Source organism: Silene latifolia, unplaced genomic scaffold (genome assembly GCF_048544455.1).
Source record: "Silene latifolia isolate original U9 population unplaced genomic scaffold, ASM4854445v1 scaffold_70, whole genome shotgun sequence".
In the NCBI taxonomy this organism is placed as follows: domain Eukaryota; kingdom Viridiplantae; phylum Streptophyta; class Magnoliopsida; order Caryophyllales; family Caryophyllaceae; genus Silene; species Silene latifolia.
In genome coordinates, this window is record NW_027413609.1 from 2,558,977 (window position 1) to 2,575,103 (window position 16,127).

Consider the following 16,127-nt stretch of genomic DNA (forward strand, 5'->3'; position numbering starts at 1 on the left):
TGCTAAGGTATTAAGTTTTAAAAAGTGTGACATTAAAGAATGTTTTCAATAATTAATAATTGAAAAAAATTGAAAATCTGAGTAATTCACTAATTAAGCAAGTGACTATATAACCATAAAATTTACTTAGAGCATACAAAACATTTCTTTACATATTTTATGTTGGTTAATCGTTGTCCAAAAAAAAAATATTAGAGCCACTCGTGTTGTAAAACCTATAGTTCAACCAACGGTTTGGTGACTTTGATTCGAACCCAACAATTAACACAAGATCCTACTACATTTCCTCATGTTAAATGGGTGGTGATTTTCGCAGTACACTCTTTACTCAATACAGTATGCTATTTTCGATTTTACCCTTCTCATCTGTCTCCTCTATTGTATTGCATCCTACGGGCAAAAAGAAAGAAAAAAAGACGTTGAACAATGTGAACATTACTGCCCATCAAACCCAAGCACCACCCAAGACCACTCCTATTGTCCCGGCCGTTTCACCACCGTGTGAGAATGGCCTCACCATTCCTCCTGGCTATCAATGCCCTGGTATTCAAGGCATTAATTGTACTACACACCCTTGATTTACGGTAGCTATTGGCAGCCGCCACGTCGCACAACTCACCGCCTCGTCATGACATCGTCTCTTCCACGGCCCTAGCACAACATTACCGCCTTTCAATTCCTCCCACAAATTATACTCCCTCTAATTTGTGGCTCGGCTAGATGGCCACCGCGTCGACCACTACTTGTGCTCCTCAACCAGCCACACGTCCGCCTGATTTTATACATGCGCCGTCCTCAGACCACCCTCCAACCACCAAACCCAAATACCCTAATAAAACCCAAAACATATCATAAAATAAGTAAATTACTTTTTAAAAAGTGGATGAAAATATTGAGTTGTTCAATAAATGCATTTACAGAGTTAAGTATATGTTTTATTAGAGTTAGTAATCAAAGAAAATTGATCGATCGAAATAGTCTCGTCAGAGAATTGAGAGAAATTGGGCGATGGATTATTTTTTAGTAAAGGGCATGTGAATGGAAAATATTACGTAAAGAGTACTGTAATGAGAAATATACATACTGCGAAAATAAACTATGTTTAATAAATAGTGTGAACCCAACGCAAAAAATGAAAAGTATTTTTTACAAGAGAGATGTAAAAAAAGATTATTTTGTGCATATCTTATATTTGAAAGTCATTTTCTTCCAATACAAAGGCAATGGTCACATCTTTGGCGTAAGGTTGTATTATTGATGATATTATAATTCTAATTTGTTGTGTTTTTAAATGAAAAAACATAGGAAGTATGATTTCTCTAACGCAAAGTGTTTTTGGAGAGAGGAATTTTAATTATGTTTGGAGAAAGGAAGGAATTCCCTCCAACAATTATTTATTAACGCCGCAGCTGAATTATACCCGCTTTCCCTTCCAATCTCCTATTCTTTCTATTGAGACAAGGTCATGAAGCTAACGATAAATAGGAGTTAATGATTTTATCTCGGCCGATATGTCATCATGGCGCTTTTCCTGCAGAGCCAAATAGCCGCATCTTCTCGGCAACGACAGCTTTCATAGCCTCCTTTGCTGAAGCCATAACATTTACAAGATCATTTCCAGGACTGGCTAGTGAATCCATGTAAGCTTTCCTGACCTCGGTATTCACATTGAACTTTCTCACGCCAAGCTCGATGCATCTCTGCTCAGTCAGTAGACATTTTTTTTTTTTTAAATAAGGATAACACAATAATCCTCTAAAAGCACAAACATATGAAAAAACAATCGACTTTGTTCAGTAAATGCTGAAAGTCTAAGCTTCGGATTTACTTTGATGCAGTATACTTCCCTCTACATGAATAGGCTTTCAGGTTGTTTTGCATACAACTAAAGAACATAATAAGATGATGGAAATGCAAATTTAAATAAAGATGTGTAGTCACGAGACAACATACAAAAGGAAGGGATATTCTACCTCCCTATGTTTTCCGAATCCGAACATACACCATTGATTTTAAAAATCGTCAATTATACCCCTGAATTAAAAGATCGGTGTTACTTTTTCACATACGACTTATACTCTTTTACATACATTTTTTTCATAATGTATCCAAACATTACCCTCCCATCAACAAAAAAACCATAATTTTATCTTTTCCCTTTCTCCTAAAACCTAATTAAATCTCACTCAAGTTCTTCAATTATGGATCTTATTGAACAATTTATTAGTTTGATTTATCAAAAATCTACATTAATTTGCTTTATATTAGACAAAATTGCATTACGCAAGTTGATTGCTTTGTATGACGCAAAATTGCAGTGCCCCATTTCTTCGACTATATGAAAATTGTTACAAATACAATGTCCATATTGCTTCTAAATTTGATATTTCAATCAAATCGTTATTCAATACTTGATTGAATTGTCATTTTTTTCAATGAATGAATTTTAACATGCATGAGAGAATAGGGAAGATGGTGGTGTGCGGGAATTATTTCATTATTATCGAGATCGACTGAGGCTGCGTGAAGGGTGGTTTGTTGGTGGAGTCGCAGCTGTGATCATCGGTAGGGAAAGCGGCTGGTATCTCTGGCGGCTGGGATCGCCAGTAATCGGGGGTTGGTGGTGGTCCGGTAGAGAAATGGAGGAGGTGGCCGTGGTGGGGAATATTAAGTATGAGAGACGAGGGATGAAAGAAAATTGAAAAGTGAAAGGGGTAAAAGTGTAATTTGTGTATGTGAATGAGTAAAATGCGTATGTGAAAGAACAATACCTTCCAAAAATATCAAAAGCATCTTAATTCGAGATTTTTAAGGCCCAAACTTTGTCATAAAAAGTTGTCTATTGATTAGTAAACAATGATTAGGGGTTTCTTGAAGGACTTTTAAAAGAGGAATTTGGATGATCAGGGGTTACGTATTTAGGATGAGGAATCAACTAAATACCCACAAACATAAAATTAAAAAGAGCAAAATTAGGGAAATTAGGTTACTTGAAGGACTTTTCATAAAGTTTAGGGATACCTCGTCTTATTTTGAAAAACCGAGGATGTGTTAGAATTTAAAAAAAAAACACGGGAGATACATCGTAGAAAACCCAAAAAAAAAAAGAAATATTTCAAATGGGAAGTTTATTCATAGATATCCTAAGTAAACTGTTCATTTGTTAAGTTTATTTACGTAGACAATACAAAATACGAATGGTAATTTACCTTGACGAGTTCCATGGGCAAACCAGAAGCTCCATGAAGGACAAGGCTTACATTTTTCTCAGAAGTCAGAGCACGTAAATCCTACAAATAACATATAAGAAAATCAAGATTTTGTATGAACAACCTAAGTTTCAATGAAGCTAATAAATACAGTACAAAGCAAGCACAAAGTTTGAAAAGAATAAATGATCCTAGAAAACTACTGTTGGATAACAAAGGATTAAACCGGAATTTCGAAAAGAGCATAACTGCAAACCAAGAAGTATAGGCACAAATGCAAACACGAATGAATTCAACACTGACTTTTTACGAGAAACGAGATCAGAGCCAGGATGTTGCACTAATACATAAAAATCACCATTTCAGATTGACTGGCAAATATGTCTTCGTGGAAAGATGTCCTGTTACAGATCTATAAATACTCTTGGACAGGGGCGTCTTAAAACAAATGGAGGCCCGGTGCATCACAGGAAAATGAGGCCCCAAATATGAATATACGAGTGTAATATACATCGAGTTTTATATTAAATTCATTAACAAAGCTTGTAAATTCGCTGGCGAAAACCGGAGGCCCGGTTCCACCGCCCGTGGTTGCCCGTGGCCTTAGACACCCCTGCTCTTGGAAACTTTCCATTGGTCATTGGTTCATAAAGATACTATCCTCAATATTGTTTGGTTCGCTCGTGGGTATGGGTTTGGAATCAGGAATCATACCTGGGTGGTGGGTGGTATCGGGCTGGAACTTGATACCTCATACCTTGTGTTTGTTTCAATTTGTGTGGTATGGGGTTAGAAATCAATCAAAGCAAAAAAAATCTTCAAAATACAATATTTTTAATAATAATTTTTAATACTATTAAATCATGTAGATAAATTAATCAAATAAATATATAAAAAGATTTTTGTGCAATATGACATAATTATTTTTATCACTTTTTGTTATTTTTAATTTGATATCATGGGCATCAATCTCATACCCACCCCCTCCAAGGGTATGAGAAACCCATACATCATGGGTTTGAGGTATGGGTATGAAACCTCCATTTTCGTCAAACAAACACATGGTATGGGTTTGGTTCATTCCAACCCCATACCTCATACCTATATTGGGTGAACCAAACACCCCAAGTGGGATGGAAACAAAGACTATATCAATACAAAATACGACGGACTAGTTAATAGAATTATACAATCTAACCGGACCCCAAAACAATCAGCCTAAGAATAACGTCTATCATAAATGACTTGAAGTGTCTAATTTAAGACAAAACGTGTAATAGCCACGATCAATATGACCCTAAGAATCCCGGATTAATCCAACCCATAACAACTAACCCCCAGAACATTATAAACCCGAACTACCGCTACCTGGATCGACCAATAAGAGTGCACCAATAAGAGTGCATCCAAATTGTCCCAACTTGGCCCAATCCAAGACCCAATAAGAGTGAATTCAAATTGACCCAAACCCTGCTCTAAATATTCGTTTGCCAGGTTTACTAATTAGGCTATATTCTTGAAAGAAAAATGTCCATAAAGTTGGAAGACTATCTTTGATTCAACTTATGCCCACCAAACAATAGATCATTTGGGGGAAGGGAGGGAAGCAAATGGGAAATGACACAAGGAGTTTTACCTTCAAATCTTTCTTCGAGTGGAGGGGTTTTGAAGAGATTCGGAGGAGGGGAAATGGATATCCATTTCCCACCTATCCTATTTTGTAACCAAACAAGAGATTTTGTATCTCTCCCTCTCCCTCCCTCCCTCTCTGTTTCATTCCCTCCATCAGACAAGCCCTTAGGGAGTGTTCGGATACGAAAAGAGGGGGGAAAGAGAGGGGGAGGGGTGAGGAACATGGGAAGGGAAAGGGAGGGAGAATGGTGGGATGAGTTTTTCCCTCCAAATCTTTCCTTTGTTGGAAGAATGTTAATTTGCCTTATAGGAGGGAAGTGATGAAATCTACTGTACCTCCCCTCTAAATCGCTCACCTCCATTTTGTTAACAAAACAAAGGAACCCACCTCTCTCCATTTCCCTCCCCTCTCCTTTTCCATCCAAATCCCCATTTTCAAACAAATCAGTAGTAACATGCCGGAAGTCATGAAACTATCGAGCACGTGATACCTACCAATAAATTTTCTATAATAGTATGGAGAGCCCTATAGGCACTTAGATAATATTGTTGTAGTAGTAGCAATTTATCAGCTCATCTTATTCCCCCTTGTAGTAGTTTGCCAAAAGAGTACTAAAAGAAATTACTTCTTCACTGATAATGACCAAAAGAATTTATTTCTAAATTGATACGTAGAGGACCAAAGTACAAATTATTTCAACGGCACAAATTTGGGTTTACCTTGCAGCTGAAATTTAGCAGACACGGATAAGCCATGTGTAATCAAATGGAGTTAAAGAAAGGAAAAAAAAAAAGATGAATTGATTCTAGCTGGTGCTAGACATCCAATCTTAAGGCAATCGGTCCTCAAGACCTCTTAACCGAAGTGGCTTGGGTCTAGTGGTGTCCCGGGGGTACCGTAAGGTACAAACTCCTCATCCTTGAGGTCCCGGGTTCGACGCCCTAGACGGGAGCACTGAGGTATTGCACGGTGGCCTTTGGGTCTGTTAAACGGGGTGTCGGCTTTCCGTGCTGTCGCGTATTCCCGAGGTTTGGACTCGCCGGACTCTCCTTATGATCTCTGGTGTAATGACACTCGTCATAGTTCTGACTAGGCGGATCCAATAAGGTTTGAAAGGAAGTCATTTCCCTTGCTTGCAAAAAAAAAAAATAAAAAAAAAAAAAAAAAAAAATATATATATATATATATATATATATATATATATTACCTCAAGCAAATCAAGCCTGAGATTTGGGCCAGCTGCTGGGTATTTCCCATGGACATTGCCAATGCAGACTGCAAGAGCATCAATACCGGTCTTATCAATAAAATCCCGTGCCTGTACGGGAGACAGAAAAATAGATAGTTGTTAATCGGACCATATGATAAATCAAAAACAATGATGACTGGAAGTTGTAGACTCGTAGGTATATAGATAACCTGGCCAAAGTCAGTTAGCTTTGCTTCATATTCTTCGACGGTCAAATCATCCTCTGTTCCTGATAATCTGCCTAACTCAGCTTCAACGAACATGTTTTTCTTATGAGCCAACTGGCATATGTACTTTGTATACAAAACATTGTCGTCAAATGGAAGATGTGAGCCATCCACCATTAATGAGTCCAAACCCTGTCATTTCCAATAATGATGAAATACAAAAGACTAAAAGGTTTAGAGTTAGAACTTAGAACGATAGATATACTGCATTCAAAAACTTCGCCAATTATTCAGAAAGGAAAATAATTCAGAAGCCGTTATTTTATATTGGCAAGTGGTAAACCAACTTACCAACTCCAAAATTTCTAGTAATTCTTGTTTGGATGTTCCATGGTCGAAATGAACAGCTACGGGAATCTGTTAATACATAATTTCACATATAAAAAAACTCAGAAACGTAGTTTTTGCAAAGTATTAGTCAATTATCCTAAGATAAAGGCATGGTGCTTTTATACGAAAACTGGAAACTTCTGATTTCCGACTAACTGCCCTTATCAGGGTTAAACAGACATGCCAGTATCACTGGCATATGTTTTGATTTTAAAGCAAAACTGTTTCTAATTTCCAAAAGTCTTGCTTAAAACGGGCCTTTTCCGTCTGAAATTAAGACGGAGAAAATGTGACCATTTTACGATAAAATGTGATCGGTTTTTGATAAAAAGTTACCAGGACAGTTTTCTAATAAATTGTGAACAATTTAAGCTGTAACATTTTGTCATTAAATGGCCACTTTTTATTACAAAGGACGACATTTTCTCCGTCTTAATCTCAGACGAAAAAGGCCCGTCTGAAATGAGAATTTGCCTTCTAATTTAAAGCTTATAGCTTTATTCTAGTCTACAAATGCGAGAAGTTGTTGCTTCCATTGTTCAAAGCTGTACATCACTGAACTAGAAGAGTATCCATGTTATTCAAACAGAAGGACTAACTGAAAAACCATAAAAAAGCGGACACCAATGCAGATGAGACTCATGTCTACATCACTGAATCCTAAATGAAGATATACTTACAGTTGTTTGCTTAGCAGCTGAGAGACAACAGGCAATCAAGGGAAGGCCTCCTTGTTTTAAGGCTCCTGGATGAATCTGGTCAAGTTTATAACATTAGTTTGCTTGGTGAAAATGAGGACCGGGTTTTAATGTGGTAGGGCAAAGATAATAAGTGTGGTAAAGAGTATACATTTGCAAGGCATCCTGTATCTATCAACTCAAGAACGAGATCAACCGTCAACAAAGATGCAATAAGTATATGAACATCTTAAATAGTTTTGCTGGGCCATGGTGATTAAAGTTTTACGAGCATATTTTGGCCTACTTGACTACATTAATTAAAATATAAATTATAGTGTGATTCTAGAGCATTGACCTGGGTTAATCAGAACAGCCACTGACACTGTAGTAATGATGCCGTAGCACTGAACGGCAGAGTGGAACACTCGCTGGAAATGTCCTGTTGGGATACACATTTTTTGGAGCTGGTTTGGGCGTGCGTCATCATGCGGCGAGCAAGCAACTAACCAGTCTTATCATATTACTGATACTAGAATAGAACAGTTCGAATAAGTGTTCAGGCATATAGACAACACTTCCATTACACAACCCACCCATCTTATCACACCTCTCTCACCCATCATCACCACATCATCCACTCACCATCTACCAGCCCCTTGGCCACCAAACCCCACCCCGCAGCCATTGACATTAACCCAACTTCTCAGCTCACCTAGACTCACCAGAACTTAGTCCCAACCCCCTCAAAAACGAAAGAATCCTCCATCCTCGACACCCTCTCCCCCGCCTAGAAATTAATCATCTCACCATAAATTGCCCTTTTTCACCCTTGAAAACCGTCCCATTCTGGAATCATCCATCCCCATTCTCATAATCCTTCCCTCACCTTTGAAAACCCTACATTGTCTAGGGTTTAAAGGTTTGGGGAGAAAGATTCTGGGTTGGAATGAATGATTGGGGTGGGGTGGGGGGGGGGGGCTGCATTTTCAAGGGTGAAGTCTTGGGTTGACGTATGGATTGGGTTGAGGTTTGGTAGCTTTTGAGACGGATGCGTTGCCTAGTGGGGTGGTGGCGTCTAGTGGGGCGGAGTGAAGACGTAGGCGGATTCTAGTGATTGGAGTTTGTGGAGTAGGAGTAAGCGAGTGAGGGGTGGGGATAGTGTGGCCTGTAGCTATCATATTACTGTCCTACAAAGGTAATTGGAAGCTTCTGTGAATCTGCCTAAATAGAAAATGTGGACTCATTCTGAAAAATTGAAGGGGATATGTCTCAAGGTACAATCATTTCTCTCCAAACAAATCAAGGGACAACAAAACAAGTAAAACAGCATATTAGAAATGTTGCACACATAACCTAAGCAGCATCAACATGGGTGATAAGCAATTAAAGCAGTGAAGAACCTAAGTAAAAGGTGAAAATGAAACAGTTAACCGAAAGTGCAAGATGATCAACTCCCTTGACCATCGGAAAGGTTTTAGCATACATGGGTGCTCATTATATTTTGCACTACTTCTAGACATGGGGCCAACTATGATGTTTGGGGGTGGCTTGGTACTTTCTAATTTCACTAGGGCGATAACTTTGTCAAAACATGTAGCTCCCAGCCCCAGTAATATTATTGATTTGTAATGAAGCTGCAGACTGAGCAATTATGGAAAAATCACACGCAGTGAAAGAAGATATTAGCAATCCTCCAACTTCCACTTCCACCAAAACATGTATGAAACTAATCACTCTTGTGAAGAAACAATTGGACTCTCAATTGTTAGCTGGTGGTCAAAGAAATTCAATGTGGATGACATGTCGAAGTATCATAGATCTCATAAGCATATATTAAAATAAATTGAGAAGTATCTTGTACCACTAAGCTTCAAAGGTTTACAGATAAATAACCAGGAATCAACAGTACGAGAGACCAATAGTTAGCTTTCAGGTAGATAGAGTCTGAGAGTAGGAAATGGATCAAGATAGAATTGTTATATTCCTGCTGCAATATCACCATTGAGCGTCTCTGTTATATATGAAACCTATGCCTCTGTGACTTCAGCACGAGTGTTGGACATGAATACATATCCAAGTGTCGGACACGGTATGATTAAAATATTAGACAGGGAATCTGTCCTAAGATGAGGATACGGGTGCCGGGACATGACTCGAAAGCTAAACTACACCTGTGATGCTCAGACTCTTCAGTTGCCCCGGAGGATCCGGCGGACCCGGACATGGATTTCGTGTCCGACCCTTCAGTGTGAAATTGGACCCTTGCCAGTGAATAATAAAAGAAATAATAATTTTGTTGAACACTTAAGGATGAAGGAGAAAGCAGAGGTTATAAGGATGAGAAGGTTTAGCCATTTAGACTCCAGGAGTAAATGATTTTGCATTGAAAATTGAAGCAGGTGTTATCTAAGGGTTTTATTTATTTATTTTTTTTTTTTTGTAGGGTAAGAAAACTAGATTGATAAGTAAATATGTATAGATATTTTTATAGTTCATAAATAAATATTAAAATATGTATAGATAATTTTATCATTTTAGAAAAATGCCGTGTCCAAAATAACTCACGGATCCTCGTACCCGAGTCCTTGATTTTAAGATTTCAAGGATCAGACACTCGGATCCCTGTCCGAGTCGGATCCTTGGGTATTTTGGGAAGGCTTTGTTGTTATGGTGGTTGTAGAAATACACTTCTAAACACGAAACATTTCAAATCTATCTTTTAGGTACTTGGAAAGAAGTTTGCAAATATGATTTAAGATTATTAAGTATAATACTAAATGCTTCAAAAACTTTCCTTTCTTCCTCCACTTTTATGGTGCGAGCGTCTCTAGTTCAGCTCTCGTAGTATAAGTGTCGGACTAACAAGTGTCATGTACGGAATCCATACCCATATCGATGTGGTGTTGCATTGATGCAGGTATGGTCCTAAAAGTGAAAAGCCAAAGTAACATAGTATGAAACACAATGGCCGAAGGATATCGTTCTACTGAAAACATTTGCATTACTTATGTAGTCATGATCATTCGTAAATACTCACCTGTAAAATAGCAGGACTGCATTCTTCTTCAGCAGCAGCAATAACAGCAGCAACCCCTTCCAAATTGTAGACATTGAAGGCTCCAATAGCATATCCACCTTTTTCTGCATGCTACATGGCAAAAATTTAAACGAATATAAACATTAAAAATACATATTTTGAGGAACAATATTTGAACAAGTGCACAAAGTTTATGAGGTCTGACAAGCAGCAGGTCTTTGGTGGATGATGATTTAGTAGTATGAGCCCAACTCTTCACCACCGCGGCAAGAGCTTTATGGTCGCCAACATTACCTATAAATCATAGATGTGTCAAGAAAATAACAAACAGATGCTAAAAGTATGCACACACCCTCTGTTTTTCTATATATGTTGTCAAATTTCTAGTCAATATACTTATCAACCTCTCAAAACACAACGGGCTATTAAGAAATTTATACTTATAAAAAATTATTTTGCTAGCCATTTAATGACACACCCTCCTATTCGGTAGAATCACTCCCTCTTTCAAAATATTTTTGAAACATTGGGCAATTCCCAAAAAAAAAAAAAAAAAAAAAAAATTAAGAGGGAGTTCAAGTTTCAAAAAATTTCCCTAAATAGGTTTTGTAAAACTAAGAGTCAAATCGTTGTCATACAATAAAGAATATCATATTATGTAAAAAAAAAAAAAAAAAAAAAAAAAAAAAAAAAAAAAAAACAGAAAGAGTATACACAACACATGTCTGATCTTGGATAGTCTATATGAGATGATTTGTACAGTGTAACAGAAAACAGATGTTTGTTGCAAAGGGTTAAGGAGAATAAGCATGGGAGAAAGATTAAAATGCAACATTCACCTGGAAATACTATATACGGAACTCCAGGGTGCCTACTTTCATGACCTAGCTCCCACAAAGGAACACCAGCCAAAGCTTGTCCAACAACTTTGGCACGTTTAGCTTCAAGAGCTTTGGTAGCAATATCGGATGAAGTGATCCCCCCCTGAAATTAATGAACAAAATATTCATTGCAGACTCTAGCCATCGACTTAAGTTAACACCAAAACCCAAGTTTTTGTGGGTATGTAGTGACAAAGTAATGCTGATTTATCTAACTGATAAACAGTGAGAATAACATCATTCAAAGAATCGCCAGAGTGAGAACATGAGGATAATATCTTCATTTAAAGATTTATCAGATAGCATGAGAAACATGACATCTACGAGAAAGAAATGCTATAAATCAACCCAGAAGGGGTTGGCAAGGTCATATCCTAAATAATACCTTTGCCAGAATATAGCGAGGCCTGGTTGCTATGCGCCTGACGATTTCTACCAAGGCAGAGCTGACTTTGAAGTTAATTTCCAAACTCTCAGTAGGTGCTGTTCAGTGTTGAGCATAAATGAAGAAGATTAGATATGTCATGTTAAATGGGGACCAATACACTAACAAGTTTTGCCTGGATCATGTTATATGCATGGCAAATCAATAATGTTTATTCATCTATGTATTCCTATTCTTTTTTTAGCCTGTTACTCTTTAATTAGCCTGTTTGTTACAGGACTGATCCCATTGCATGGTATGGGACATGAGTCCCACATCGATCAAATGGGGGGTTGATGTGGGGTTTATATAGGACAAGGGCTCTACCACCCTTTGAGCTAGATTTTGGGGTGGGTTCTCCTTTGTCCTATATCAATGGTGAGAGTGGGTGGTCTGGAAGAGCCAGCCGTGACCCAACGAGGACGTTGGTCCTGAAGAAGGGACGAATGTTACAGGACTGATCCCATTGCATGGTATGGGACATGAGTCCCACATCGATGAAATGGGGGGTTGATGTGCGGTTTATATAGGACAAAGGCTCTACCACCCTTTGAGCTAGCTTTTGGGGTGAGTTCTCCTTTGTCCTATATCACTGTTATTCATCTACGGCAAATCAATAATGTTTATTCATCTATGCAAATCCAGTTCGGTTTCAGATCGATCTTATTCATGTTGACCTTAGATTAGTACTGTTAATTAATAATCACTCGGAAAAAACTCTTAAAGTGGGAGTGTTTTTATGAGAAGATATGTTTTTTAATTCACCTCGATCGGTTCGGTTAGAATCAGTTCAGCTGTATTCGAGTCCGGGTAGCTTTCAGGTATATTGAATCCATTTCAATTTCGGTTCAATTCAGATTGGATGGGGTTTCACATACTATTCAAGTTACCCATATCGAGTCTTTGATCGGACATTTTCTTTTAGTATTGGAAAAAGAAAGTTGGAAGATTATTTTGGGATTACTCACAAAGGAGAGGAAGACGATTATTATAGGATAGAGGAAGTATAAAATGTGCAATATTTCCCTTTTTATGAAGTTTTTTAAAGAGGGTTAACATGTAAAGGAGAAAACGCTAGAGGTAATGCGGTAATGAGTAGGGCATAGAAAAAAAAACTAGAAGGAAAATACATTAAAATGGCATAGTAATGCGACTTAGCCTTATCTACAAGGCGCGGATAAGGAGCACCGAGGTGTTATAGCTAGCGCCTCACTGACTCTTGGGCTCTTGGGCTTAAGAACGCCTGAGACACGTTTTTCAAACTAAGTAGACTATTGTGTATAAGAAAATCCAATAGAGAGGATGTTATCTTCCTCTTATTTTTGCTCCGCCTTTCTCTCATTTTGACACCTCACTTTCTCTTTCATTTACCTCATTTCCCACTATCTCCATCCTCTTCGTTAACTCTTCTATTTTTTCCCACAATGGAGAGGATCCTCTTATGATACCTCTATCTTGCATTCTACTCTCGACATTTATTAAAAGGAAAAAGGAAATGTTGTCCACATGGCTTATATTGGTTGGTTAGCCGACACAAGGGCCATTGTTACCTTACCTCTAAAATTAGAGGAAGTGATTCACTTCCGCTTTAGAAGAGGATATTCAACATATGTTTCGCAATAGTGAGGACATCCTCTTAGAGCACAGAGAATGCTAAGAGGATGGTCCATCCTCTCCTGCATGATCTAATAGAGTTCGCAAACTATAGAGTATATAGTTGATACACGGATTCTCCTTACTATTAAACGTGCTGCTGCTACCCCCTCTATATATAAGTACTGTACTATGGAAAGCTTAATGACATCCACTAGAATGGACGGAGAAAATTTAGTAATGCAAGTAATAATTAACAAAAGAAAAGAAAACGAGGCAAGAGTTGACTAACTTCTCCCAACAATGAGCTGTCGGCTGGTCATTATTACAGTATCCATACGAGACCTAAGGAACATATCAGCCAATTCTGCAGCTAGGTTGATTTCTTGTTCTCTCGCTGCTGGTGATTTCAAGGCCACTTCATCAACAGAAATCTATGTAGAACAATAAGAATAATTAAATACCCTCTCGTGGCAGTGAAATATATTAATTTTTATGCAATACGATTATATGAACACGGCACACTACTTGGTTTATTGTTATCTTCTCGTAACAATCTTCTCCCATGTTAGTAATAGTATGGTGGATATATAGCAAGCCTGATAGGTTATGGGTTAAATGAATTCACCAGCTGTACTTGAAAGGAGATTCCTGGGATAATCACCTTCCTAAGACCCATATGAGTGGGAATTTGAAGGCCATTTGTAAGACTGGGAATGTGTTTAAAGATGGGTATACTGATGATGTGTGGCTTGCTGATCAGAAAGGTTATATTGTCAGTTCTGGATATGAATGGATAAGACATAAAGAACAAAAAGTAGGCTGGGCTAAGCTAGTTCTGGATACAATCAATGTAAAAAACTGTTCAGGTATGAGGTAAGTGCAGATGATCAGTGTTGTGTTTGCAATGCTGAGAAGGAGACTGTGTGCCATCTGTTCCAGCAGTGCAGGTATACTAGGGTGATCTTGACTGGAGTTTGCTCATGGCTTCACATTGCTGAACCAACTGGCAATGGTATCATATGGCTTGGTAGAAGGAAATGGACACAGCTGAAGAGAGACATTTGCATTGCTGTTTTTATGGCAGTTAACTATGCTGTATGGCAGCAGCGGAATGCAGCTAGATTGGATGGAGTGTTACAGAGTCCAGGAGTTCTGATTGCACAAATTAAAACGATGCTGAGATGCAGACTGATAACTCAGAAGATTAATGCAATGAGTGGTAGAGATAGAGTGTGGATCAACTCAATTATGTAGGAACATCGTGTAATTGGAGTTGAGTTTGTACTGATTAATTATTATGTAGTTTGTAATACTTGTTTTGAGCTTAATGAGAACTTACATTCCACCAAAAAAAAAGAATATTTTGGAAAGATAAACAATAATAATAGAAAAAAAAACCCTTTCCTTTTTTTTTTAACAAGGAAAGAAGGAAATATAGATAACCTCAATCCATTTTAATGCATTGCCCATCTGCTCTTTGAGTTCATCAACCTACGAAGAAACATGTGATACAAAGAAGCATCTCACACACATAAATATGTATACAATTCAAACAAAGAAATAACATGAACACATACTTCATCTATGAATAAACTTCCTAGTTTGTTTCGCACAAGAATTAAGAAAATAATAAATATGGAATTGAAATGCAAGTTCATGGAAAGTAAGGGGTCAGGAACTGTAATGACCAGAAACGACATATGAAATTGCAAGGATTCCGACTGCGAAATTTATTCATGGACACACCCAATATTGAAACCATGAAGTCCATTCATAAAATACAGTGTACTCATGATCACCTGTTTTGTAGTTTTGGGGACATACGATCCCACAATAATTAGACCACCAGCCCTTTCCTCGTGTACTCTTAGATCCTTTGGTGAAACGGGAGGCCTTGATCTTAACCCAACTCTCGCGGAAACAAAACTAGCAGCTGTGCGGCATAGAAAACTCTTTCCCTGTAGCTCCGCCTAGGGAAGTAAATCCACATAGAGTAATACAAAAGATTATAGTTCTGACATCATTCTCATCATAGCAACATAACAGCGATAATAGTTCTGCAAGATAGAGCAAGAAAACTCACCAACATCATTCCGGAAGCAAAGACAGCCATGTCTCTTTCACTAGCTGCATTTACTATGCATGTTGCCCCCTGTATCATCATTTGTTTGCACATAGTTCACATTATTACATAAATGGAGATGTATAAAAGTTATAAGAGAAACTCTTGCGGATGTAAAGTATCATTTTGCTTTTCCAAATGATGTGATCAGGACATTTGCTAATAATCCATGTGTTTGCTAAGGCTAGGCATAGTAAAATAAAAGAATAAAGACTGCCTGTTTGATGAAGCTTCTAGGACTCAGGATGAAGCTTGACCATAGACATGATTCAAGAAACACATATGCGCTTCTCGGAAGCATTTTTAATTAATAATCGTCTGCATGAGGAGCCTCAAATCAAATCTTCTTAAATGTTATTTTCTAGGAGACATACATACTGTTAGATAAATGTTATGCCCTGACCTAAACAACCTATGTGAAAATGCCAATCCCTCACCTTCTCCAAGTTGCACAGGTACTCACAAACAGCATCTGGACCTCCATTCCGTATGAGATCAATAGAAACGGAAGCAACATTGCTGGAGGCAATACGCCCTTTCGTTTTCTCCTCAACCCACTTCAATAAAAAAAGTCGAAAGTTAAAAGCAAAGTAAATGGCATGCATAGTCTTAACTAGAAGCCCTGTTTAGTCATGTTCCAAGTCAAACCTCGCGAAGATTTGAAGAATTGTATCCAAAAGCACAATCTTTAGCAAACTCCGTATCTCCAGCAGGAATAAGCCTAAGTTAACAATTTAGC

General features: G+C 37.9%; 1 protein-coding gene across 1 annotated transcript in view; it reads right to left on the bottom strand.

The window, feature by feature from the left end:
* Positions 1 to 982: 982 nt before the first annotated feature.
* Positions 983 to 16,127, bottom strand: part of LOC141639999 (uncharacterized) — a 51,546-nt gene continuing 36,401 nt past the window's right edge. The window contains exons 28-43 of the mRNA XM_074448967.1: positions 16,037 to 16,109; positions 15,826 to 15,945; positions 15,350 to 15,418; positions 15,066 to 15,236; positions 14,710 to 14,757; positions 13,556 to 13,697; positions 11,632 to 11,729; positions 11,205 to 11,349; positions 10,571 to 10,659; positions 10,366 to 10,476; positions 7,329 to 7,403; positions 6,610 to 6,675; positions 6,262 to 6,450; positions 6,050 to 6,160; positions 3,210 to 3,290; positions 983 to 1,700 (exon numbers count right to left, since the gene is read on the bottom strand). Coding sequence (XP_074305068.1) covers positions 1,518 to 1,700; positions 3,210 to 3,290; positions 6,050 to 6,160; positions 6,262 to 6,450; positions 6,610 to 6,675; positions 7,329 to 7,403; positions 10,366 to 10,476; positions 10,571 to 10,659; positions 11,205 to 11,349; positions 11,632 to 11,729; positions 13,556 to 13,697; positions 14,710 to 14,757; positions 15,066 to 15,236; positions 15,350 to 15,418; positions 15,826 to 15,945; positions 16,037 to 16,109 — 1,771 coding nt within the window. The 3' untranslated portion in view covers positions 983 to 1,517. The remainder of the gene's footprint in view (positions 1,701 to 3,209; positions 3,291 to 6,049; positions 6,161 to 6,261; positions 6,451 to 6,609; positions 6,676 to 7,328; positions 7,404 to 10,365; positions 10,477 to 10,570; positions 10,660 to 11,204; positions 11,350 to 11,631; positions 11,730 to 13,555; positions 13,698 to 14,709; positions 14,758 to 15,065; positions 15,237 to 15,349; positions 15,419 to 15,825; positions 15,946 to 16,036; positions 16,110 to 16,127) is intronic.